Genomic DNA, 26,394 nt, shown 5'->3' on the forward strand with positions numbered 1-26,394 from the left:
GAGGCTTTTTAGTTCCTCTTCACTTTCTGCCATAAGGGTGGTGTCATCTGCATATCTGAGGTTATTGATATTTCTCCCGGCAACCTTGATTCCAGTTTGTGTTTCTTCCAGTCCAGCGTTTCTCATGATGTACTCTGCATATAAGTTAAATAAGCAGGGTGACAATACACAGTCTTGATGTACTCCTTTTCCTATTTGGAACCAGTCTGTTGTTCCATGTCCAGTTCTAACTGTTGCTTCCTGACCTGCATACAAATTTCTCAAGAGGCAGACCAGGTGGTCTGGTATTCCCATTTCTTTCAGAATTTTCCACAGTTTATTGTGATCCACACAGTCAAAGGCTTTGGCATAGTCAATAAAGCAGAAATAGATGTTTTTCTGGAACTCTCTTGCTTTTTCCATGATCCAGCAGATGTTGGCAATTTGATCTCTGGTTCCTCTGCCTTTTCTAAAACCAGCGTGAACATCAGGAAGTTCACGGTTCACATATTGCTGAAGCCTGGCTTGGAGAATTTTAAGCATTACTTTACTAGCATGTGAGATGAGTGCAATTGTGTGGTAGTTTGAGCATTCTTTGGCATTGCCTTTCTTTGGGATTGGAATCAAAACTGACCTTTTCCAGTCCTGTGGCCACTGCTGAGTTTCCCAAATTTGCTGGCATATTGAGTGCAGCACTTTCACAGCATCATCCTTCAGGATTTGGAATAGCTCAACTGGAATTCTATCACCTCCACTAGCTTTGTTCATAATGATGCTTTCTAAGGCCCACTTGACTTCACATTCCAGGATGTCTGGCTCTAGGTCAGTGACCACACCATCGTGATTATCTGGGTCGTGAAGATCTTTTTTGTACAGTTCTTCTGTGTATTCTTGCCATCTCTTCTTAATATCTTCTGCTTCTGTTAGGTCCATACCATTTCTGTCCTTTATCGAGCCCATCTTTGCATGAAATGTTCCTTTGGTACCTCTGATTTTCTGGAAGAGATCTCTAGTCTTTCCCATTCTGTTGTTTTCCTCTATTTCTTTGCATTGATCGCTGAAGAAGGCTTTCTTATCTCTTCTTGCTATTCTTCGGAACTCTGCATTCAGATGTTTATATCTTTCCTTATCTCCTTTGCTTTTCGCTTCTCTTCTTTTCACAGCTATTTGTAAGGCCTCCCCAGACAGCCATTTTGCTTTTTTTGCATTTCTTTTCCATGGGGATGGTCTTGATCCCTGTCTCCTGAACAATGTCAGAAACCTCATTCCATAGCTCATCAGGCACTCTATCTATCAGATCTAGGCCCTTAAATCTATTTCTCACTTCCACTGTATAATCGTAAGGGATTTGATTTAGGTCATACCTGAATGGTCTAGTGGTTTTCCCTACTTTCTTCAATTTAAGTCTGAATTTGACAATAAGGAGTTCATGGTGAGCCACAGTCAGCTCCTGGTCTTGTTTTTGCTGACTGTATAGAGCTTCTCCATCTTTGGCTGCAAAGAATATAATCAATCTGATTTCAGTGTTGACCACCTGGTGATGTCCATGTATAGAGTCTTCTCTTGTGTTGTTGGAACAAGGTGTTTGCTATGACCAGTGCATTTTCTTGGCAAAACTCTATTAGTCTTTGCCCTGCTTCATTCTGTATTCCAAAGCCAAATTTGGACCAACCCCACGCCGTGGCTACATGGGCACAGGAGGGCCTAGAGGAGCCATCCCACGTTGAAGGTCAGGAAGGGCAGTGGTGAGGAGATACCCCTCATCTAAGGTAAGGAGCATTGGCTGCGCTTTGCTGGAGCAGCCCTGAAGCGATACCCCACGCCCAAGGTAAGAGAAAACCAAGTAAGATGGTAGGTGTTGCAAGAGGGCATCAGAGGGCAAACACACTGAAACCATACTCACAGAAAACTAGTCAATCTAATCACACTAGGACCACAGCCTTGTCTAACTCAATGAAACTAAGCCATGCCCATGGGGCAACCCAAGACGGGCGGGTCATGGTGGAGAGATCTGACAGAATGTGGTCCACTGGAGAAGGGAATGGCAAACCACTTCAGTATTCTTGCCTTGAGAACCCCATGAACAGTATGAAAAGGCAAAATGATAGGATACTGAAAGAGAAACTCCCCAGGTCAGTAGGTGCCCAATATGCTACTGGAGATCAGTGGAGAAATAACTCCAGAAAGAATGAAGGGATGGAGCCAAAGCAAAAAGAATACCCAGCTGTGGATGTGACTGGTGATAGAAGCAAGGTCCGATGCTGTAAAGAGCAATATTGCATAGGAACCTGGAATGTCAGGCCCATGAATCAAGGCAAATTGGAAGTGGTCAAACAAGAGATGGCAAGAGTGAATGTCGACATTCTAGGAATCAGCGAACTCAAATGGACTGGAATGGGTGAATTTAACTCAGATGACCATTATATCTACTACTGCGGGCAGGAATCCCTCAGAAGAAATGGAGTGGCCATCATGGTCAACAAAAGAGTTCGAAATGCAGTACTTGGATGCAATCTCAAAAACGAAAGAATGATCTCTGTTTGTTTCCAAGGCAAACCATTCAATATCACAGTAATCCAAGTCTATGCCCCAACCAGTAATGCTGAAGAAGCTGAAGTTGAATGGTTCTATGAAGACCTACGAGAATTGATGCTTTCGAATTGTGGTGCTGAAGAAGACTCTTGAGAGGCCCTTGGACTGCAAGGAGATCAAACCAGTCAATCCTAAAGGAAATCAACCCTGAATATTCACTGGAAGGACTCATGCTGAAGCTGAAGCTACAATACTTTGGCCACCTGATGCAGAGAGCCAACTCACTGGAAAAGACTTTGATGCTGGGAAAGATTGAAGGCAAAGGAGAAGAGGGCAGCAGAGGATGAGATTTTTAGATAGCATCACCAATTCACTGGACACGAATTTGAGCAAACTCCAGGAGATAGTGAAGGACAGGAAAGCCTGGCATGCTGCCATCCATGGGGTTGCAGAGTCAGACATAACTTAGTGACTGAACAACAACTGGCTCCTTTAGTTGCCACAGCTATTAATATATATATATATATATATATATATATATATATATATATATATACCCACATATTTTATTATACGTTATATATTTTAATGTATATATTTAAATAACAATGTAAACATATTATATATTTTATCAAATTGTATATTTATATGATATATTTATAATATAAAATTGTAATTTATGTATTATACATTTTATATATATATAAAATATATACATGGCCCCCAATTGCTCAGATACAGAAACTGAGCCTCCCCAAAGCTCATGGGCACTCAGCTATAAAAGGCTAAAGCTGAATTCAGGGTTGGGTTTGTTGGTTCCAAGGTTATATCTTCCTTTTCTCTGATGGGTAATGCTTCCTACTTCCATGGCACCATTTCCACCACCTCCTCATTTCCTTGCCAGCTACCCTGGAAAGCACTATTGATATGAGCTCTAGGATTCCAACCAAACCACCTGGTTATCACCCAAATCCTCGCTCTCCTCCTGGAGAAACCTGAGGCTACTGGTCTCACAATGATTGGAAGTTTTTGGTCACTATATTTTTATCTTATTGACATGCTACGATTTACTGTCATCATGGCTATGACTATGACAATCAAGTTACTTATGCAATTTCTTTGTACAATTTTTACATCTGGAAAATTATTTTTTTAAACCGAAGTACAGTCACTTTAAAATATTGTGTGTTTTAAGTGTACAGCAAAGTGATTCAGTTATATATATATATTTCCTTTTTCAGATTATTTTGCATTATAGATTATTAGAAGATACTGAATATAGCTCCCTGTGGTATACAGTAAATCCCTATTGCTTATCTATTTTATGTATAGTAGTTGTTATCTGTTAATCCCATACTCCTAGTTTGTCCCTCCCTACTTGCCTTTCTCCTTTGGTGACCAGAAGCTTGTTTTCTATGTCTGAGTCTGTTTCTATTTTGTATACACATTCATTTGTATACAGTTTTGGATTCCACATGCAAGTGGTATCATGTAGCATGTTTTAGTCTGACTTATTTCACCAAGCATAATACTGTCCATTCATGTTGCTGCAGATGGTAGTATTTCTATGGGTAATATTCCATTGCACATATGCACACCACATCTTCTTAATTCAATTGTCTGTTGATGGGTACTTGGGCTGCTACCATGTCTTAGCTATTATAAAGAGTGCCACTCTAAACACTGGGATGCATGTGTCATTTTGAATTAGTATTTTTTCTGGATTATATACCCAGGAATGAAATTGCTGGATCATACGGTAATTCTATTTTTAGTTTTAAAGGATTCTCCATATTGTTTTCCTCAGTGGCTGCCAGTTATTTCAATTTTTTTCTGAAAATTTTATGAAGTAGATAAAGGAGGTGGTATTGTCCTTGTTTTATATGTAATGAAACCAAGGGCCAGAGACAAGATTTGCACTGGTTTTCATGTTTAACCAACATCGAAACCTGGACTTGGACTCAGTTTTTCTAATTACAAGGTCAATAATCTTTCCTTTCATACTGTGTTGAGACTGCTTGGCTATATCCTCAGAATTCCAATTCCAATTTATTTTAGAACTGTGTCTTTCAGATGGTCAGTGTCAAAAAATTCTAGTGGGTTGTCAATAGAATTAAAAAAAATGTTTCATAAAAAACAGTAAGTATCAAAGTGCACTGCAGAGTATGCCTGTTTCTTCCAAAACTTTAGTTTGGATTATCAGTTCATCAATACAGTTGATCCTTGAACCACAGGGGGTTAGGGATGCCATCTTTTCACACAGTTGAAAATCAGAGTAGAAGTTATAGTTGGCTTTCTGTGGTCCACTGTTCTACTCTATTCACGATTCTGGATCCATGGATACAACCGAACAGACTGTATTCTACTGTAGTACTTACCACTGAAAAAAGTCTATGACCAAGCACACCTATGCAGCACAAAACCATGTTGTTCAAGGGTTAACTTTATGACCAGGACTTTACATTACATTACTGCATATAGCCACTTGGTTAGATGTTGCAGAGGAAAGAAGAGAACTAAATATCTAATCACATCCCTCATAATAAACTCACCTGTCTATGTCATCATAGAACACCTGTTCTGTCTGGGATGCCCACAGACTTCATGGCAATGCACCATCCTGAAAAAGCTGTTCTCTTGCTACTTTATCCATTTATCATTCCATTTGGACTCCACACAAAATTCTCCTCCTCCTAAAGAGTATTTTAAACTTCCCTTTGCTTCAGTGAATCTAACCTGAGGATATGAATCACATTGATTTTCTGAGTTGGCAGTTTTGAAAGAATATGCTTATCTTTCCCATTTCTGTGTTTTCCAAATATGACAACCCTTTCAAAAGTTGTTCCTGTGGCAGCAATTCTCACATATTACTTCCATGCTCCATCACCATTTTTAAAAAGGTATAAAAACACTGCAGCAGGCAATAGGATGAAAGAGGGGGAAAAAAGGAAAAAAAACGATGGTCTCCAAACAAAATTCAGCCTATCAGGCTACCATGACTTGAAATCTACAATGAAGATGCTGCAAGTAACAAGGGAGGCTGAATGAATCAACAGAGATTTGGAGCCTGGGATACCCTGGAGTGCTCCTAGGAGGGTGAGCTCCTGCTGACAGGTGAGCTGAGCACTGAACTTTAGCCTCTGGTCACTGCTGAGCCACGGTGGCACCTGGCAGGTGGCAGTCTCCTGGCTCAGCCTGCCCCACAGACCAGATCTAGTTGTGCCATCTGTACACACAGGCAGCATATCACACAGGCCCTGGGCGTACACTGCCACGTGCACCACTGGGGTGACCAGCCAGCCCTTGGGCCCTTGAACAAGCCCCCAAACCACCACCACCACCTTTTCGACTGGAAGTGACTCTCCTAAACTACTCTGGGACCTACATGTTCTTTTCTCTTTTTGCTGGCAGGCAGATAATGATTATTTTTCATTAAAATCCACAGCCATCTCATCAGGGTCCCTTCATATTCTACTCTTAAGTCTCCAGCATCTCTCAGTCGCTCATGTGGATCTAGGTCTCAGTTCAGTCAGTTCAGCTGATCAGTTGTGTCCGACTCTGTGACCCCATGAATTGCAGCATGCCAGGGCTCCCTGTCCATCACCAACTCCCAGAGTTCACTCAAACTTCACAACCAAGATAATCACGATGGTATGATCACTCACCTAGAGCCAGACATCCTGGAATGTGAAGTCAAGTGGGCCTTAGAAAGCATCACTATGAACAAAGCTAGTGGAGGTGATGGAATTCCAGTGGAGCTATTTCAAATCCTGAAAGATGATGCTGTGAAAGTGCTGCACTCAATATGCCAGCAAATTTGGGAAACTCAGCAGTGGCCACAGGACTGGAAAAGGTCAGTTTTCATTCCAATCCCAAAGAAAGACAATGCCAAAGAATGCTCAAACTACCACACAATTGCACTCATCTCACATGCTAGTAAAGTAATGCTCAAAATTCTCCAAGCCAGGCTTCAGCAATATGTGAACCGTGAACTTCCAGATGCTTTAGAAAAGGCAGAGGAACCAGAGATCAAATTGCCAACATCCGCTGGATCATGGAAAAAGCAAGAGAGTTCCAGAAAAACATCTATTTCTGTTTTATTGACTATGCCAAAGCCTTTGACTGTGTGGATCACAATAAACTGTGGAAAATTCTGAAAGAGATGGGAACACCAGACCACCTGACCTGCCTCTTGAGAAACCTGTATGCAGGTCAGGAGGCAACAGTTAGAACTGGACATGGATCTAGGTCTCGAAGGTCCCATATTTTTACTGCTGCTTCCCTTTCTCAGGGTATGTGGGGGCGGCAACCTTCTTAACATAATGTCTTTACTGGCATGTCTTATCTGACTTCACTTTGAGGTGCTCATAAGTTTTTATTTATTTCCTGAAGAAAAAAAAAAATGAAGATTTATTTGTCTTTCAACTATGAACAGTTGGGCTGGGTGTTTCCATCTGCCTTGGAAAAATTTCTTTCTATGCAATCTCTTGCATGTTTTTAGTGTCTTGGTATAGAGTTCAGTTTTTCCTCTTCTCTTTTATTCCAAGAATTGCTGTGTTATTGACTTTTTCCATTTCTACTGTTATTTAACCATATCCTTAAATCTTTCTAACTGCTTTCAAGCAAACATTCTTTTTCATATGAATGTGCATAGCTTTAGTAATAATCTTAGGTATTTCCTGGATTTTATAATATCATCTCTGAAACTCTCAATTTTCTTATATGGACTGCAAAAGAAGTTCATTTGTCATTATAATTCTACAATGTGGGGAAAATGAAACTTTTTTAAATGGAAAGCAAACAAAAAAATTGACTCCTTTTCAAGGAGTTGCAAGGTTAACCCAGAACTCACATTTCTTGGTTCTTAAAGTCCAGACCCTCCACTTTGCTGTATGTACTTCAGTTAGTCTTCACTTGTAGACTCATTGTGTGGAACAAACCTTTTCCACATTTGTTCACACAAAAATTTTTCATGTATTATTCCTATATGCCACAGGGAAACATATTGGGCCTATGACAACTTCATCTAAATTTTAGGCATGGGCAGTGTCCTATTTCCTAATCCAAAGGCTGTGTATATGCATAAAAACTCTTATGACCATAGGTATTTCTAAATATATATTTTCATTTGCATAGGAAGGCAGCTATTAAAAAGCAAGAACTGGGCTTTCTGGTTCTTTGAGGTCTGGGTAGATTTCCTAGCTAAAAATCTTAGTTGATTAGATTCCTCCACCCACTCCCAGAAGATGGAATTCTGCTCAGAGCCAGTTTTCAGAGCTGTGGGGCTCCCTGAGGCAGGGGTCTAGGTGACCTGATCAAAGACCTACAAATCTGGTTTTGTAGAAGTTTCCCAGAACATTTATCTAGAGTACAAGGGATGGGTCAGCACCAAGCAATCATTTTATCATATCCTCTTCCATGCTTGTTTAGAAGATGCTGCCAGAACTAGCTGAGATGCTGGTAATTTAGAGGGAAACTATCTAGAAGCCCCAGTCTCTACCCCATTCCCATCCACCCCTCCTTACTAATTGTTCCATTCACCTTTGAGAGGGTGCTTGACAAGACAACCAGCATCTGAGAAGGGGACTGGCCTAATTTTCACATTATTCTCCAGAATCTCACACCTATCTCAAACAACACAGCATGAGACTGGTAATTCAAAGGGATCATGCATCACACAACCTCTAAATTCCAAAGGGGCTGGGCAGCTGGGAAGTAGATGACATTTGCAAATGGCTTCACTCCCCAACGGAGAAGGCAATGGCACCCCACTCCAATACTTTTGCCTGGAAAATCCCAGGGACAGAGGAGCGTGATAGGCTGCAGTCCATGGGGTCGCTAAGAGTCGGGCACGACTGAGCGACTTCACTTTTACTTCACTCCCCAAGGCCCAAAGCCTTTGTGAAAATAGAGTTAGGGCCAATATTTGTTACATTTTCCAAAAAACTCAAGCTCCCCTTTTAGATTTTTCAACCCTGCCACACCAAGCCCCTCAACAGACAGACGCAAATCAAAACTTTAATCACTGAAAAGTGAAACATCTGCATTTTGCTGATAGAGTATAACAACTAATTATGCCTTTTAATCTATTTACTACTAAAACAGAAGAGAATATAATTTTGAGTAAAACATCCAAATCCAAGTCTGCTTAAGCAAGGCAAGATGATGCTGGAGGAAGGCCTGGGGAAATGCCTCCAGGGAATTGCTTAACTACTATTGCTCTGTTGCAAAATCAAGGTTGGAGAGTGGTTTCACCAGTTTCTACTGAGAGACTGACTGCATTTTAGCTGTGACTTCATCTTATTTAAAATGCATTAATACTTATCACTACTTCATTCCATACAGAAAAACTAATTTCACATAATAGACTCTAGTACCAGAGAGTACCATTTAGAAGAAAACAGATCTTTATGACCAGGGCTGGTAAATATTTCATTGCAATGACAACAAGGACTAAACTTAAAACAAAAAGAAAGATAAATGGAATTTCATTAAAAAACCATATTTGCTCTTTAAGAGATACCATTTAGAAACCAGAAAGGAAAATCACAGAAAATGCTTCATAACCACTAGAAGGTCTGAGTACAAAAACACTAGCATACCAAATGTTCACAAAGATTTAGTGCAACTGGGTTGAGACAGTTGCTTGGGACAAAGTGAAATGGTACCAATTCTTTGGAAAACCTTTTGGCAATCTATATAAGAAAGTTCATGTGATTCATAATAGTAAAAAAAAAAAAAAAAGGGAAGCAACTGAAATGTCCATTAAAAGGTGAATGAATAACCAATACTGTATATTTAAGCAACTAATACTGATTTTAATCAGCAATAGAAAAGAATGATTTGCAAAAATTTGGGTGAATATGGAAAACATTATGCTGTTCTAAAGAACCAAGACTCAAAGCCATACAGTTTCATTAATACATATAAAGCCCTAAGACAAGCACTACTAATCTGTAGTGATAGAAATTAGGTCAGTAGTTGCATGGGGTAGGAGATGGGGGTGGGGACTAACTGCAGTAGAACAAGGGAACTTTCTGGAGTGATGAAAAAGCTCTACATCTTTTTTTTTTTCCTTTCTTTTAAAAAAATTATTATTTTTTTTTTTACTGTAGTGGTGATTATAAACTTAGATTTGTCAGAATCTATTTGCACTTTATGTATATTATATGCCTCAATAAAGGTAATTTTTAAAAAAGGAGTGAATCATTAATACATGGACTAAAACAAGTAAATCTCAAATATTATGCTGCCTAAAAAGAATCCAGACACACAAAAACATCCTTATATGATACACCACTGATTAAAATTAGAAGGAGGGGCAGGACGTGGCAACTGTCTGTAAAGGCACAAGAGAGAACTTTCTGGGGATAATGAAATATCCTAAGTTCTGGTATGCTAGTGTTACATACATGTATGCAATTATAGACACTCAAGCTAAAAATCTATACTTTGTATATTGCATGTACATTATACTTCAATTAACAGAAACATATCCCTTACCTTCCACCACCCCTTCACCCCCCATCAGAGCATTTTACTGTGTATGACTCTCCAAAGCCCTGGAACTTTCCTACTGCTGCAACTACTAAGGTTTTCCCAAATTCTACATTGGAGCAGGCCCTCAATTTAATCTGAAAATAGAACAGCATCTTTGAAATTGGGTCTGTCCTAGAATATTAGAATGGAAACAGGGCTCATAAATCAAACTCAGGACAGGCCAACAAACTTTGCAAGTCTGACCACATATAACATCCTAAAAAATAATACAGATAGAGTCAGAATTACCTGTTCCTTCTGTGCCCTGAACTTATTTCTTCCTAGAACCTAGTCCAATTTCCTGCCTTCAGATCCAACTTTGGCTCCCTCCTGCCAGCAGCCGCTGTGAGTCCCTATCACAATGTCCCTTCCTTTCATTGGAGTCTCAAGTCCTCCTCCTTCAGAACTGAGTTGTCAGGAGCAATGGCTTTATATGCACCAAACCACACCTCCTTCTAATGCTTTCGTATCTTGGAACCCACCCTCTTCCGAAGCCACCCTCTTTGGAATGCTGTTGAATAAGATCGAGATTCAGATTTTTCTAAAACACAGATGATTGAAAGTGAAAGTTACTTGCACAGCTGTATCTGACTCTTTGTGACCCCATGAACTGTATGTAGCCTGCCAGCTCCTCTGTCCATGAAATTCCCCAGGCAAGAATACTGGCGTGGGTTGCTATTCCCTTCTGCAACAGATGATTAGGGAGGTAAACATATCAAAACACTTTCTTCTGAGTAATATTACTGAAGTAATCTAGTTTCTCCAGAATTTTGTCGAAGTGACTTAGAATCGCAGGAAACTATGAAGTAGCCCTATTACCCATCAGCCACTCATAATCCTTCAGGTATCTCCCTCCTCCCAAACAAATCAAACCCAAAACCATGGACTCCTCACTGAAATGAAGCATCCACACTTCAAAAAGTAATTAGGTCCAGATATTCAATATGCTTCCCAGGTGGCTCAGATGGTAAAGAATCCTCTTGTCAATGCAGGAGACTCAGGTCCCATTCCTGGGTCGGGAAGATCCCCTGGAAAAGGAAACGGCAACCCACTCCAGTATTCTTGCCTTGGAAATCCCACGGACAAAGGAGCCTGGCAGATTACGGTCCATGGGGTCCCAAAGAATTGGACACGACTTAGCGACTGAATAACAACAATAAGATTCAACATTCAGGCTGAGGTAGTTCTGCTTTTGGTCAAAACCATAGCAAGAGTAGATACAAGTGACCTTTAAAATACATGCTTCAAGCGTGCGGTTGGGAACGCGGAGCCGACGGAGTCTATTCAACGGGGTTCCGGACCGGGCTATGAAGCAGGTAAATGAGCTCAAAGAGAAGGGCAACAAGGCCCTGAGTGCCGGCAACATTGACGATGCGCTGCAGTGCTACTCCGAAGCCATTAAGTTAGACCCCCAGAACCACGTGCTCTACAGCAGTCGCTCCGCGGCCTATGCCAAGAAGGGAGACTACCAGAAGGCTTACGAGGACGGCTGCAAGACCGTTGACCTGAAGCCTGACTGGGGCAAGGGCTATTCACGAAAAGCAGCGGCTCTTGAATTCTTAAACCGATTTGAAGAAGCCAAGCAAACCTATGAGGAGGGTTTAAAACATGAAGCAAACAATCCTCAGCTCAAAGAAGGTTTACAGAATATGGAGGCCCGGCTGGCAGAAAGGAAATTCATGAACCCTTTCAACATGCCTAATCTGTACCAGAAGTTGGAGAGTGATCCCAGGACCAAGACTCTGCTCGCAGATCCTACCTACCGGGAACTGATCGAGCAGCTGCAGAACAAGCCGTCCGACCTGGGCACGAAACTGCAAGATCCCCGGATCATGACTACTCTTAGCGTCCTGCTCGGAGTTGATCTGGGCAGTATGGATGAAGAGGAGGAAGTTGCAACACCTCCACCACCACCTCCTCCCAAAAAGGAGACAAAACCAGAGCCAATGGAAGAAGATCTTCCAGAGAATAAGAAGCAGGCGCTGAGAGAAAAAGAGCTGGGGAATGAAGCCTACAAGAAGAAAGACTTTGACACGGCCTTGAAGCACTACGACAAAGCCAAAGACCTGGATCCCACCAACATGACGTACATAACCAACCAAGCAGCCGTGTACTTCGAAAAGGGTGACTATGGTCAATGCCGGGAGCTTTGTGAGAAGGCCATTGAAGTGGGGCGAGAAAACCGAGAAGACTACCGACAGATTGCCAAAGCTTATGCACGAATTGGCAACTCTTACTTCAAAGAAGAAAAGTACAAGGATGCCATCCATTTCTATAACAAGTCTCTGGCAGAGCACCGAACCCCAGATGTGCTCAAGAAATGCCAGCAGGCAGAGAAAATCTTGAAGGAGCAAGAGCGGCTGGCCTACAAAAACCCTGACCTGGCCTTGGAGGAGAAGAACAAAGGCAATGAGTGTTTTCAGAAAGGGGACTACCCCCAGGCCATGAAGCACTACACGGAAGCCATCAAACGGAACCCCAAAGACGCCAAGCTGTACAGCAACCGAGCTGCCTGCTACACCAAGCTCCTGGAGTTCCAGCTGGCGCTCAAGGACTGTGAGGAGTGCATCCAGCTGGAGCCAACCTTCATCAAGGGTTATACCTGGAAAGCAGCTGCCCTGGAGGCGATGAAGGACTACACGAAAGCCATGGATGTCTACCAGAAAGCAGTCGACCTGGACTCTAACTGCAAGGAGGCCGCAGATGGTTACCAGCACTGCATGATGGCCCAGTATAACCGACACGACAGCCCCGAGGATGTGAAGCGGCGGGCCATGGCCGACCCGGAGGTGCAGCAAATAATGAGTGACCCGGCCATGCGGCTCATCCTGGAACAGATGCAGAAGGACCCCCAGGCGCTCAGCGAACACTTAAAGAACCCTGTGATAGCACAGAAGATCCAGAAGCTGATGGATGTGGGTCTGATAGCCATCCGGTGATGACTTGCGCATCATCCCCTTCCCTTCGCCCTCATGTGGAAAGAGGAGCTGGGACCGTGGCACGCAGCATGGAGCAGAAGGAAGAGAAGGGGCGACAAGCGAACAGCGTATCTATATATTTATACAGACCTACATGGAAGATTCAGAGACTTACACTCGCGCATTCGTGCAGGTGCTGCCTCTGGGCCCTCCCAGCACACGCATGGTCCTTCCCCTGCCCCCCAGTCGCTGTCTCGGCTGCTCTCCCATAGTTGGTTATTTTTTATTTGGGGCAGTGGGCTTGTATGGGGAGGGGAGGGTGTTCTTCCCAACCTCAGGTCCCAACTGTCTTCATTCACATTGTTAACTCCACGTCCTCTTCTCCAATAAAACAAGTCAGTCAGGCGTGGTTATAAAAAAAAAAAAATAAAATAAAATAAAATACATGCTTCAAGTCTTATTTTATCATATTTGGCATCACTTTTTTTTTTTAATTTGCACAAAACATTTGTTGATAAATTGATCATCCCCTCTCAGATTGTTTATTCTCTGTGTGTCTATGGTTAGATAAATCTGGTGTCTGATGTAGCTGGATGGATATTCCTATTTAACCATTCCTATTTAAACTGGTGGAAGACTTTGATAGAAGTCAACCATCACATCCTGTCACTGAAATGCAATGTGGTAACTAGTCAAAAATACGGAGTGGGTGGAAGTGGAGGGGAAAGTGGTGTTTCAAGGAAAACCTAGGCATTGTTTGAGCTATTTTACAACTCTGCAGTAACTCGGGCTTCCCTGATGGCTCAGGGGTTTAAGAATCCACCTGCCAATGCAGGAGACATGGGTTCTTTCCCTGGGTTGGGGAGATCCCCTGGAGAAGGAAAAGGCAACCCACTCCAGGATTTTTGCCTGAGAAATCTCATGGACAGAGTAGCCTGGTGGGCTACAGTCCATGGGGTCACCAAGAGTCAGACATGACTGAGCGACTGAGCCCTGAATTGTAATAACTCACAGGCAATGTGAAAGAACTCTTGTCTGTAGACATGAAAATGAGTTCTATCCAAGGAAGACATAGCCTTTTGCCCCTCTTTTCCATGGAAAACCAGTTTTACCTCCATTTCAACATTCCTGACCTATAATGTACCAATTTCAGGGATTCTTCTTTGATCTGGTTCTAACAGCTTTAAGTGGAGTGGAGTTGCTCAGTTGTGTCTGACTCTTTGTGACCCCATGGACTGTAGTCTACCAGGCTCCTCTGTCCATGGGATTTTCCAGGCAATAGTACTGGAGTGGGGTGCCATTTCTTTCTCCAGGGGACCTTTCCGACCCAGGGATTGAATCCGGGTCCCAGTTTCCTTATTAATGAGTTAATAAAATCTTTATTGCATGCATTTATTTTATATCTGTATGAGTCATGACTATTTCTTTCTGAAAATTATCTTTTAATATTTGTTAAGCATTTGCTGTGCCTCGGCCCTATGCACATAACCTCTAATTTACTCTTCTGAATTTAAATGATATGGGACTAGTTGTTAAAACTACCAAATCAGCTTTAATATTTTGACATCTCACTACAGACTGCCCAGCCTTAAGCTCATTTATTTAATCCCCCCTCCCCAACCCCCGCCCCCTGCCCCCGCCTCTGCCTAGGTTTGGGTTTGCTGTGATCAGTATGGTCCTGTGGAAAGAGACTTTGGAGTCTGAAGCCCATGTTCCTCCTTGCCCCACCCTTGTTTGTAGCAAGTAACCTACCTTTCCGAGCCACCTCTTAAAATGTAGGTAATCACATCCACCGCATTAGGTTGCCTCGGGAGCTGCTCCATCTGGTTCTCGGCCCCTATGAGGGAATCAGTCCACCTCCCTTCCTGTTTCTCTCATACAGGCGGGCATTGCAAATCCAACCAGAATGAACACAGCTGGGCCTGCATAGTTCAGAGACAGTAATTTCCAGAAACACACACAGTAGTTCATTTCACCTAAACTGCTAAGGTTGTGTATGTGTCTCTGAGTGTGTGCACGCTTGGCTGCTCTGTTGTGTCTGACTCTCTGTGGCCCCATGGACTGTAGCCCACCATGCTCCTCTGTCCATGGGATTTTCCAGGCAAGAATACTGGAGTGGGTTGCCATTTCCTACTCCAGCAGATTGCCATTTCCTACTCCGGGATGGAACCCATTATCTCTTTTGTCTCCCACTAGCTTCCTTGGTGGCTCAGACAGTAAAGAATCCACCTGCAATGTAGGAGACCTGGGTTTAATACCTGGGTTGGGAAGATGACCTGAAGGAGGACATGGCAATCCACTCCAGTATTCTTGTCTGGAGAATCCCCATGCACAGAGGAACCTGGCAGGCTGCAGTTCATGGGGTCACAAAGAGTGGGACATGACTGAGAGACTAAGCACAGCGCCACCTGGGAAGAGAGCCAAATCAATTCACCTTTAAATATTTACGCTTGAATTGCATTTACCATTACCCAAACTTGAGACACCACTGTTGGCCCATAACCAATAATGACTGAAAGAAACTAGTATTTTTGTCCATTTCAGCTACCACTAAGATAGTCTGAAGAAAAACATACCAGCATACTTCCCAGCTACCATGGGTTCAGTTCCAGACCACCCCAATAAAGCAAATATTGCAATAAGGAGAGTCACTGGAGCTTTTTCCTTTCCCAGGACATGTAAAAATTTATGTTTACACTATATTGTAGCCTATTAAGCATGCAATAGCATTATGTCTAAAAAAACCCATGTTCATACCTTGATTTAAAAATACTTCAGTAAGAAAAATGTTAACCATCATGTGAGCCTTCAGCAAATAGTGGGAGTAACAGCAAAACTCACAGACCACCGTAACAAATACAATAATAATTTAAAGTCAGAAATACTGCAAAAATTACCAAAAGGGACAGACACAGAAGGGAGCAAATGCTGCTGGAACTATTGTGCGGATAGACTTGCTCGCAGAGGTGAGGTTGCCCAAACCTTCAGTTTGTATATAAAACTCAATAAAGGGAAGTATGTCTGTATCTGGAAGTTATGTTTACGGCTCTTTAAAATATATATCTTAATGAAATACATCTTCTACCTCAGGAGACTCTGATGTCTGCAGACGGAAAACTCTTCTGTGTATTTTTATAAATATTATTTCCATTACCCTTGAAAAATTTTAAGCACTCCACAAGCTCAAAGTGTTTGCATATTTACCTCGGCAACAAGGTCTTGATGAGTCATTGTTATACACGTTATTTGATGAATGGTATCCTTTCCAGAGTATCATTGTAAGGTACACGTTGCGTTATTTGTTAACTTCAATCACAGTCGTCTCAACAGGATCCCAGATCTCCTAACTTCAAAGTTTCCGTTCTTTCCCTCACTAGGACCTCTTCGACATTCTTGGATGAGGATTCAGAATTGTGCTTTAAGATTTCTTTACAGTTAAAAATCTGTGACCATGGATGTAACCATGGGGAATGCTGGCCCTGTATCAGAATTCTGGTTTTATGTAATCTGTTTTTTCCAGATGGTTGAGAGTAACAATTGTAGCCAAATCTACTTGCGCGCGTCTCAGCACTGTGTTTGGCAGGGCTGAGGATCCCAGGGGAGCCGCAGCAGGAAGGAGCTGGCATTCCGCCAAGGGCTGGGGGTGGGGGGCGGGGGTGGCGTGTAACCCAGGCCAGTCTGAACCCGCCCGCGGCAGCGCAGGTGCCCGCCCCCTCACGCTCCCAACGGTGGGGGAGGGGAGACAAGGCTGCCGAAGGATGAAGGTATCTGTTTCATCAATTAATTTACCTCCCAGAGACATCCTTACCTACAGCAGGGGATTTCTGCTCACCAACTCGCTCACAGCCTGGGTTATCAAGTTCGGGGGACCAGCAACCTCGCCAGTCCGGTCCAGTGAACCAGGATCTAAAGGTAGCGCGGGGCTGTGGGCGAGGCGGGGTGGTGGGCGGGGCCGGGACCGGGCTGGAGCGGGGCCATGGGCGGGGCGGAGGCGGAGCCGGCCCTACTAGGAGTCGGAAACCCCGCTCCAACGTTTTTCGAGTGCTCTTCACAAGCTTCCAGAACCTTTAAACTGGAGGCGGGAATCCGCGGTTTGTGGGCAAACACCTCTGTATGCAGAAAGACTAACTGAAAGTAGTGTATCCATACTCGCTTGATACCCAGTGTGACAACGCAAGAGACACTGGGAGCAGTGCCAATCATCTGCTTTTAAATATGACATTTCGTGTAAATTTGCAAGATCAAGCTAGTCAATCTGGAAGGAAATCAACCCTAAATAGTCAGTGGGAGGACTGATGCTGAACCTGACGCTCCAATACTTTGGCCACCTGTTGTGAATAACCAACTCATTGGAAAAGACCCTCATGCCAGGAAAGATTGAAGGCAAAGGAGAAGAGGGCGACAGAGGATGAGATGGTTAGATAGCATCATCCACTCAATGGACATGAATTTGAGCAAACTCTGGGAGATAGTGAAACATAGGGAAGGCTGGTATGCTGCATTTCATGGGGTCTCAAAGAGTCGGACACCACTGAACAACATCATAAATCCATTTATTCTGGAAGCTTATGAGAGAGATTCAGCCATGATCCAGTTTTGCAAATAAGATGATCGAGGAAATAAGACTGTTAAATATAGAAGCCTAGATTTTTGTCAGGTTATCTTTGTCAGGTTGTGTTTATAATCACTGGTTCTGTTTCTGCTTTTTAATTGGAGGATAATTGCTTTGCATGGATGAGAGAGTTGGACTATAAAGAAAGCTGAGCACCAAAGAATTGATGCTTTTGAACTGTGGTGTTGGAGAAGACTCCTGAGAGTCTCTTGGACAGCAAGGAGATCCAACCAGTCCATCCTAAAGGAAATCAGTCCTGAATATTCATTGGAAGGACTGATTCTGAAGCTGAAACTCCAATACTTCGGCCACCTGATGTGAAGAACTGACTCATTGGAAAAGACCCTGATGCTGGGAAAGATGGGAGGAAAAGGGGACGACAGAGGATGAGATGGTTGGATGGCATTACCAACTCAATGGACATGAGTTTGAGTAAACTCCAGGAGTTGGTGATGGACAGGGAGGCCTGGTGTGCCACAGTCCATGTGGTTGCAAAGAGTCAGACATGACTGAACTGAACTGCCATACAGTAGCCATAAGTATACATATGTCCCCTCTCTCTTGAGTCTTGATTTTGGTTTTAAAGATGGTGGGTGGAGTGGTTTTCTGGTGCTTTGGAATTTTCTAAAACAAATAGTTCATTTATTAAATACTGTTTATGAAGCATAGTGTGAGTATTGTGTAGTGTGAAAGTTGCTCAGTCATATCTGACTCTTTGCAACTCCATGGACTACACAGTCCATGGAATTCTCCAGGCCAGAGTACTAGAGTAGGTAGCCTTTCCCTTCTCCAGTGGATCTTCCCAACCGAGGGATCAAACTCAGGTCTCCTGCATTGCAGGTGGTTCTTTACCAGCTGAGCCACAAGGGAAGCCCAAGAATACTGAAGTGGGTAGCCTATCCCTTCTCCAGTGGATCTTCCTGACCCAGAAATTGAACCGGGGTCTCCTGCATTGCAGGTGGATTCTTTACCAACTAAGCTATCAGGGAAGTCCAGATTTTTTAAAAAAGCATTATGAAATTCTCATTGGTAAATGGATTAAAAAAAAATTATTTTCTGTATCTGCCGGTGCCAGCCGGCAAAGTCGATCAGGTCTCAAGAACGTGCACAGCGGGGCTAAGAAAGAAACTAAAGCAAGAGACTACAACAAAGATGGGGTCGAGAGGTTCAGACACGTCTCCACGAAGGGATGCAGTCTGACACCAACTTTATTCAGCATCTCATATTTATACAGAAGAGCGTGAGAAAGACAAGACAGTTGACGTTTTTTCTTGGTTGGCCTATACATCTTACAAACAGTCACAAGAAATCTTGAGAGCATGGGAATGGCTCCCTGTTATTATTTCTTACACCAGATAACATTTCTCTGTGCGTGAAAAGTGTGCACAGAATTCCAGGTGCCTGCAGTAAATAAGCGCCTAATCTCTGGGGTGGCGGGACAGAGAGCTATGTTTGCAAGCAAACCCTCAAGGACTGAGGCAGCTCCCAGAGCTGTGTCCTTTGGACAAAGGACCCCATTCTCACGGGCAGCTCCCCGCATCTCCCCCTTTCTTTTTATATAGGCGCACACTTATGTTCTTTTAACCGCAGACCATTTCCATAGATGGAAGCCTTTATCATCCATAGATCATCAATCAGTTTTTTAATTAAATAAGGTGCAAGAAATAAAACAGTTAAAATTATTAAGAATAGTCCTCCTATGGCTGCTCTCAAGTACCAAATACTATTGACAGTAGGTACATGTCGAAAAAGTTCTTTAACAAAAGACTCAGCTCTTTTTGCAACATCCAAATCAGGTCTGGGTGCATTTTCAATGTTCATTATTTCCTGATGTAGATGCAGCAAATCTAAGGAAATATTTTCATTATGCCAAATACCTTCTAAATGAGCTTTCACCTTATCCCAAGCAGTTATACTACCATTATATTTTTTGGGAGTAACACAGATCCATCGAAAATCAGCATGACATTGTACTCGTAATCTCAACTTTATACTTTGAACCTCTTTACCTAAAAGTTTTACAACATCATAAAGGGCATTCAATCGATCTTCTAGCTTTTTGTCAATATCTTTCTGAGTCCCCAGGGCAACGGATGTATTTTGTGCCAGATTATTAACAAAAGTTGCAGTTTGCACTGATTGTGCCAAGGACAGGGCTGCAGTAATCGAGGAAGCAATAAGAGTTACCAAAGCTACAAATCCCAGAATTATTAACCCTATTCCCCTGTGATAATGCATTAAAGCATCCTCTACTTCTCTCCAAAGTTTAAGTTCCCTTTCATCATACCAAGACCCATTAATCTTTACAGGAACCATAACAAAAGCAGGCTGTCTTAAGACTAGAACCCTAGTTTGATTAGTAATTCCCCTAACACAGTTAGTTAAGGTACAATTGTTACAAGTTACATTATAATTTCGTAACCCAGGTTGTATTTTTACAGATCCTACTAGTAAAGCATAAGGGTGAGGCACACATGTACGAGGGTATCTCATGGTGAGATTCCACAAATAACCGTGTCTCACTTTCGATCCCACCTGAAGGTAGGAACCCTCACATCCAAGGGCGGCAGCTAGTTTCCAGATTTCTGTTTGGAACACTTTAGAGCCGCCCAAGTTCCAAATACGAGATGCAAAGTTTCTATTATCTTGAGCTCCAGGGTTTCGGGCCGAGTCTGGAGACCAGTCTCACAATGACTCATTTGTTCCAAATATGTTATAAACCGTGGCAGTTCCATCTCGACACAGTTTCCATGGTGCAGCAGTGACTCTTCCCTTTGTTCCAAATCGCAGAAAGGAATATCTAAAGGACCAGTTTTATTACGACATTGAGGAATTCCAGACTCTTTCGTTATTCCAGGAATATACAGGCTCCAACCATTGTCATAATCAGCATATCCGGACTCCCCAACAAAAAGACATCCTGTTGAATTAAAATATCTAGACAGACAAATAGGTAAGCGATCAAACACTCTATGATAAGAGAAATTAACTTGATTAGGAATAATATGTTTATCTGAAAAACCACCCAAAGCCACAGTGTCATTAGTGTATATGAGAATAGACTGACCCTCCCAGCCCACCGGTTGGAGAAGGGGAGGGTTGGGAAAATAAGCCCAGTAAGCACGTGAATATTCTTCAGAATGTGCAGTATTAATCTGATTTAAGATAATTAATAAGGTTATCAGGAAGCTTAAAGGCGATATCGGATCGCCCTGCACAGCAACACGATTCTGTGCCTCTCGCATCAATGCCTGAAGTTGTTGCCGAGATGGTGATTCATCATGTTCTTGAATAGTCAATCTTCTCATCTGGTTTGCTAGAGATTGTCTCCGCCGTGCGTACCAACCTTTCTGGCAGCCAGCGCGGTGCTTCGGCGTCCTGTGGGAAAACACAAACATGCCCTCGTCCCCAAATTAGTACAGGATCTGGTCCATACCATTTTCCTACAAGTAAGTCTTTCCAAAAGACTTTAGGTCTTATTGTTTGCGCATCAAAGTTCCAAAATCACTGTGCTGCTGAACGGCCACTTATATCCAATTGTAAAAAATTTAGAACAAATAAAGCATGGTTTAGAGAGTTGGAGGGGATATTAGGATACAATTCCCCCTTCTTTAGTTTTTGCAATTGATGTTTGAGAGTTTGATGTGTCCGTTCAATGATTTTTTGACCTTGAGGATTATAAGGGATACCTGTTTTATGTGAGATAGACAATTGTGTACAAATAATTGAAAATTTTTTCCAGTGTATCTTGGACCATTGTCTGTTTTTATGGTTTTAGGGGTTCTCATAACAGCAAAACATTTAATGTAATGAGCTATACAATATTTGTTAGCTTCTCCGGATTGTAGAGAGGCATGTAAAAAGCCGGAGAAGGTGTCAATAGTAACATGAACAAATTTTTGTTTACCAAATTTAGGAATATGGGTAACATCTATTTGCCATATATCGTTTGGCAACAATCTTCGAGGATTAACTCCATAATGGGGGATGCTAAAAAATTGAGGACATGTTTGACATTGTTTAACAATCTGTCTGGCAGCTTTTCGAGTCATGTCAAATTGAAGTCTTAAGCTATTGCTGTTTTGATGGTGTAAGCTGTGAGAAGTTTTGTCATTTGTTCCAATGAAGGAAATACGTGTAGCTTCGTCAGCCAAAGCATTTTCTTGTGCTAAAGGTCTAGGAAGCCCAGAGTGAGCACGAATATGACCGAAATAGCATTTATTAACTCTGGAACAAATTAAATGTTGTATATCATGAAAAAGAGTTTGGATAGTAGAATTTAGGGTACCAATAAATGGAACAGTCTCAATAGTGTTTAAGGCTCTTATGATATATTGACTGTCAGAATATAAATTAAATGGAGCAGAAATTTGCAATAGAGCCTGAAAAACAGCAAATAGTTCTGCTTCTTGAGTGGACTTATAATTAGTATGCCAGGTGGTAGTATTGTCTTGTATAATCAAATTAGCTGTTTTATTAGAAGAGCCATCAGTAAATACAGTTAGGGCGTCGGCAAGGGGCTGAGAAACAACGATTTTTAGGAAGAGAAATTGGTGATAGTGAGCAAATTGTAAAATTTTATCTGAGGGATAATGATTATCAAGTCGTCTACTAAAACCAGCTAAGGCAATAACCCAATTGTCGCTAAACTGAAACAGCCAGTCCTGCTGAATATTAGAAAATGGAACACACATAAAATGTGGGTCTCTTTTTAGATATATAGTGGATTCTGACCGCCCAAGAGCTATTAGGGCAGCAACCAAATCATAATAGGGGGTTAGTACCCGAGAGGGAGAGGCAGGCAAGTGAAGCCATCTTAAAGGCAATCCTTGGAATAAGACTGCTGTAGGAGCATGTTTAGTAGGAAGAATATATAAACCCCATTCTTGAGTATAGTCGCAATAAGTAGCTTGTTGTTTAGACAGGGCCTGTTCAACTTTATCTAAGGCTTGTCTTCTCTCCAGAGTCAGAGTTTGGGGGGAAGTTGGATCAGGATCACCTTTCAGAATATCAAAAACAGGCTTTATTTTCCCTGTAGTTAGCTTCAAGTAAGGTCTTATCTAATTAATATCTCTTAACAGTTTTTGGAAATCATTCAAGGTAACCAGGTTATCTTTACGAATCTCTATCTTTTGAGCTCGAAACCATTTTTTTTCCAGAAAAAAACCCCAAATGAGAATGGGGGGGAAGCGCTGCACCTTTTCTGTTGGGATAATCAAACCATAATCCTGTAATGTAGTTTGCATATAAGCGAATGTTGTTAATAGCAACTCTTCATCTTGATATGTCAAAAGAATATCATCTATATAATGAATAATATATATTTGGGAGTACAAGGACCTAGTGGTTTTTAAAGCTTGAGTAACAAATTTCTGACAGAGAGTAGGACTATTAGCTATTCCCTGAGGTAAAACTTGTCACTGATATCTTTTCATAGGTTCTTTATAATTTGTAGAAGGGACACTAAAAGCAAATCTTTGACAGTCATTAGTGGCAAGGGGAATAGTATAAAAGCAGTCTTTTAAGTCAATAATAATCTTGTAAGTATTTTTTGGAATGGCCATGGGGGTAGGCAACCCCGGCTGAAGGGGGCCCATCAATTCCACTGTTTCATTAAACTTTTGTAAATCTTGTAATAGCCTCCATTTACCTGTTTTCTTTTTAATGACAAAAATAGGTGAATTCCAAGGTGAATTTGACGGGGTAATATGGCCGAGAGCAAGCTGTTCTTGCACAAGCTGATTGGCGGCCGTGATCTTTTTTACTGATAGGGGCCACTGATCAACCCATACTGGATCATCAGACTTTCATTTTATCGGATCAGCATGGATTGCAGGACGATCAATGACCCTTCCTAAAAACATCTTATACCTTCTTTATCATTTTTAACTGCAGGGATCAGGGGTTGTAAAGGCCCTTGTGAATTTATCCCCAACCCCTGATGGGGTAAAAGGCCTTGGTCTAACAATTGATTACTAATTTTTTTATCTGGACTATAAAGATATACCCCCATATTCATCATAACATCTCTCTCCCATAGATTAACCGGCAGTCTTGGCAAAACATAAGGTTGAAAATGTCTTTCATGTCTTCTTTCGTCCCTCCATTTTAAAAAGGTTGAACTCTGTTCTGGGTTGTATGATTGCCCAATGTCTTATAAAGTAGAAATTACAACCTGCTTAGGCCATTTATCAGGCCAATGTTTTTGAGATATGACGGAAACATCCGTACCAGTATCCAAAATACCTTTAAAAGGCTTTTCTTGAATATACAGTAGCAGCTCAGGGCGCTGTTTATTAATGGCCTGAATCCAATAAGCGTCTGAAGATCCTCGTTCTTGCTTAATGGCTTTTCCAACTGGAATTGTAGGAAGTAGAATTAATTGAGCAACACGTTGACCAGATTGTATTACTGTTATGCCCTGTGGTGAATGGGCCATAATTTTTATTTCACCCATATAATCAGAGTCTATGACTCCAGGGGCTACTAATAAACCTTTCATCGTAGTACTGCTTCTCTCCAATAGGAGGCCCATAGTGTTCTTCGGAAGAGGGCCAAAAATTCCAGTTGGTAAAGCCTGCATGCCCATTTCAGGAGTTAATACTGTGTAGGTGGAGGAACTGAGGTCCAATCTTGTACTATCTGCAGTTGTTCTGAACAACTCGGTAACAGTTATGCGTTTTGGCCTTGAAGCATCTCCAATTTGGTCAGATTTTGTATCGCCCCATAACATTGTTTCGGGGCCTGGGGCTGGCCCCTCACCCAGTTTGCCGAGACTGGAGGAAGTGGCTTTCCCTGTAAGTCAGTTTTAGAACGGCGATCTTTTGCCCAGTGTTTGCCTTTCTTACACCTAGGACAAAGGTTAGGGGTTTGAGCAGGTCTCCGGGCCTGTTTCTGTGGGCAGTGGGTGGCCTGATGACCCATGTGGCCACAAGAAAAGAAGCCAGAGCCAGGGACTCGAAGCCGACCACTAGTTTTATCCCGCTTTTGTTGTTGATACAGTACTTCTTTGACTGTCTTTCTTTGTAATGCCGAGGCCAAAGTTATGCCTTGAATGTACGAAGGGCCAATATCAGCACAAATCCGTATATAGTCAGATAAGCCTCCCCTTTTCCTGTAAGGTCTCAGAGCAGCTTGACAAGCCGAATTGGCATTTTCATAAGCAAGCTGTTTAGTCAACACCATCCCCGCCTGCTCATCCCCTATCATTTTACCAATTGTCTCAAGCAGGCGGGCAACAAAATCCTGATATGGTTCATCTGGCCCCTGGCTAATTTTAGACAAATCTTTGGTCTTTTAATCAGAATTTGGAAGTTTTTTCCATGCTCGTAGAGCCGCAGCACTAATCTGAGGGTAGGCTCCAGGCAAATAATTAAGTTGACTATTAGTGTCTCGATATTTTCCCTCTCCCACCATCATTTCATAAGTGGTGTTCAGTCCCTGTTGCCGATTGATATCAGCTGTGATCCCACACTGTTCAGCAAACTCAGATTTTCATAGTAAATAATCTCCTCCAGATAAACAAGCCCGAGCAACCTGTTTCCAATCATTAGGTGGCAGATTTTGATTTCCTAAAGCCTCTATAATAGCCTGAGTAAATGGTGCAGTCAGGCCGTATTGTGCACAAGCCATTTTTAACTCTTTCAGTTGCTTAAAGGGCAGCGGTTCATAATACCTCTGCTGTTGAGCATTTTCAAATACTGGATAGATTTCTGAAAACTCGGGAATATGTTTTCCTTTTTCATGAGCTCGCTTAATCGCTTGTTGAAGAGGAGATAATAATATCTCACTTTTAATTTTTATGTTTTCACCGGGCAAAGAAGCAGGGATAGATATAAGCTCTCGCGGTTCTATGAAAGGCAGAGGTGGATCGAGTCCAGCAAGAACCGAGGGAGGATATGTTGGAGGCGCAGGCTGGCTGGAGTGGGAATCTCCCTGTGTATCCTTTTTTACTGTTATAACAATCTTCTGAATTAAATTTTCCAGCTGTTCTTCAGAAAGCCCTGAATGCTTTAATTCCCCTTTTCCCGAGGGGGATTGCATGTTAACCATCATCTCCCAAGGCATATCCCTCTCTATGGTACTGAGCTGCTTGTTCATTTAACTCTTTCTGTTCATCAGAGCTTAACACATCATCACTCCCTCCAGCCTTACAAGCTGTTCCCTTAGGCACAGCATAAAGCGGCTCAGGCGGAGGGGCAGAAGGCTCTGCAACTTCGGGTCCTATGGAATCTCTGAGAGCCGTTTGAATTTTATGTCCCTCATGTTCAGGATCCAGACAGTCTCTTATGAGAGTCCACAAAGAAAAAGCATCCATAGGAACACGATTGGGACCATGTAAGGAATAATACGTCTGCAATTGTTTTCCTACTTTTTTCCAAGTTTCCAGACTAACTGTTCCTTCTTCTGGAAACCAGGGACAAACCTCTTCTATAAAAAGTAAAAACTTTTCTAGCTGTAACTTATTTACATGAATTCCCCTACCTTTTAACATAGTTTTCAACATATGTACAAATAACTGGCGGCTATTGCCTTGTCCCATGATTTATTACTCTCGACAATCACCCTCCCTGCCCTTTAATTAATTAGGAATTCCTCTTTACTTACCTCAGTCTTGGTGGGCAGCGGCTGTCGTCGTCGTGCTCCGATTCCCGAGTCCCTGTTCGGGTGCCACCTGCCGGTGCCAGCTAGCAAAGTCGATCAGGTCTTGAGAGCGTGCACGGCGGGGCTAAGAAAGAAACTAAAGCAAGAGACTACAACAAAGATGGGGTCGAGAGGTTCAGACACGTCTCCACGAAGGGACGCAGTCTGACA

At 42.3% G+C, this 26,394-nt stretch overlaps 2 protein-coding genes and 1 pseudogene across 4 annotated transcripts in view; 1 reads left to right on the forward strand and 2 right to left on the reverse strand.

The window, feature by feature from the left end:
* SLC19A3 (solute carrier family 19 member 3) overlaps window positions 1–16,902 on the reverse strand; it is a 31,402-nt gene extending 14,500 nt beyond the window's left edge. The window contains exons 1-2 of one of the 3 annotated variants that reach the window (XM_070773300.1): window positions 16,777–16,902; window positions 14,721–15,376 (exon numbers count right to left, since the gene is read on the reverse strand). The gene's annotated coding sequence lies outside the window, so the exon portion shown is untranslated. Of the gene's footprint in view, window positions 1–10,299; window positions 11,306–14,720; window positions 15,377–16,776 lie in introns of those variants that run through there. The other 2 variants (XM_019978016.2, XM_019978024.2) reach the window with 2 other exon arrangements.
* LOC109571487 (stress-induced-phosphoprotein 1 pseudogene) lies at window positions 11,305–13,394 on the forward strand (annotated as a pseudogene).
* A 7,350-nt stretch (window positions 16,903–24,252) lies between the features above and the next one.
* LOC139185736 (endogenous retrovirus group K member 7 Gag polyprotein-like) lies at window positions 24,253–26,126 on the reverse strand. The gene is given in 2 exon segments (XM_070798465.1): window positions 24,253–25,583; window positions 25,630–26,126. Coding segments are annotated over 2 exon segments (1,824 nt in total). The 5' UTR covers window positions 26,123–26,126.
* Window positions 26,127–26,394: the final 268 nt, after the last annotated feature.

The sequence above is a fragment of the Bos indicus genome, chromosome 2 (genome assembly GCF_029378745.1).
Source record: "Bos indicus isolate NIAB-ARS_2022 breed Sahiwal x Tharparkar chromosome 2, NIAB-ARS_B.indTharparkar_mat_pri_1.0, whole genome shotgun sequence".
NCBI classification, from domain to species: domain Eukaryota; kingdom Metazoa; phylum Chordata; class Mammalia; order Artiodactyla; family Bovidae; genus Bos; species Bos indicus.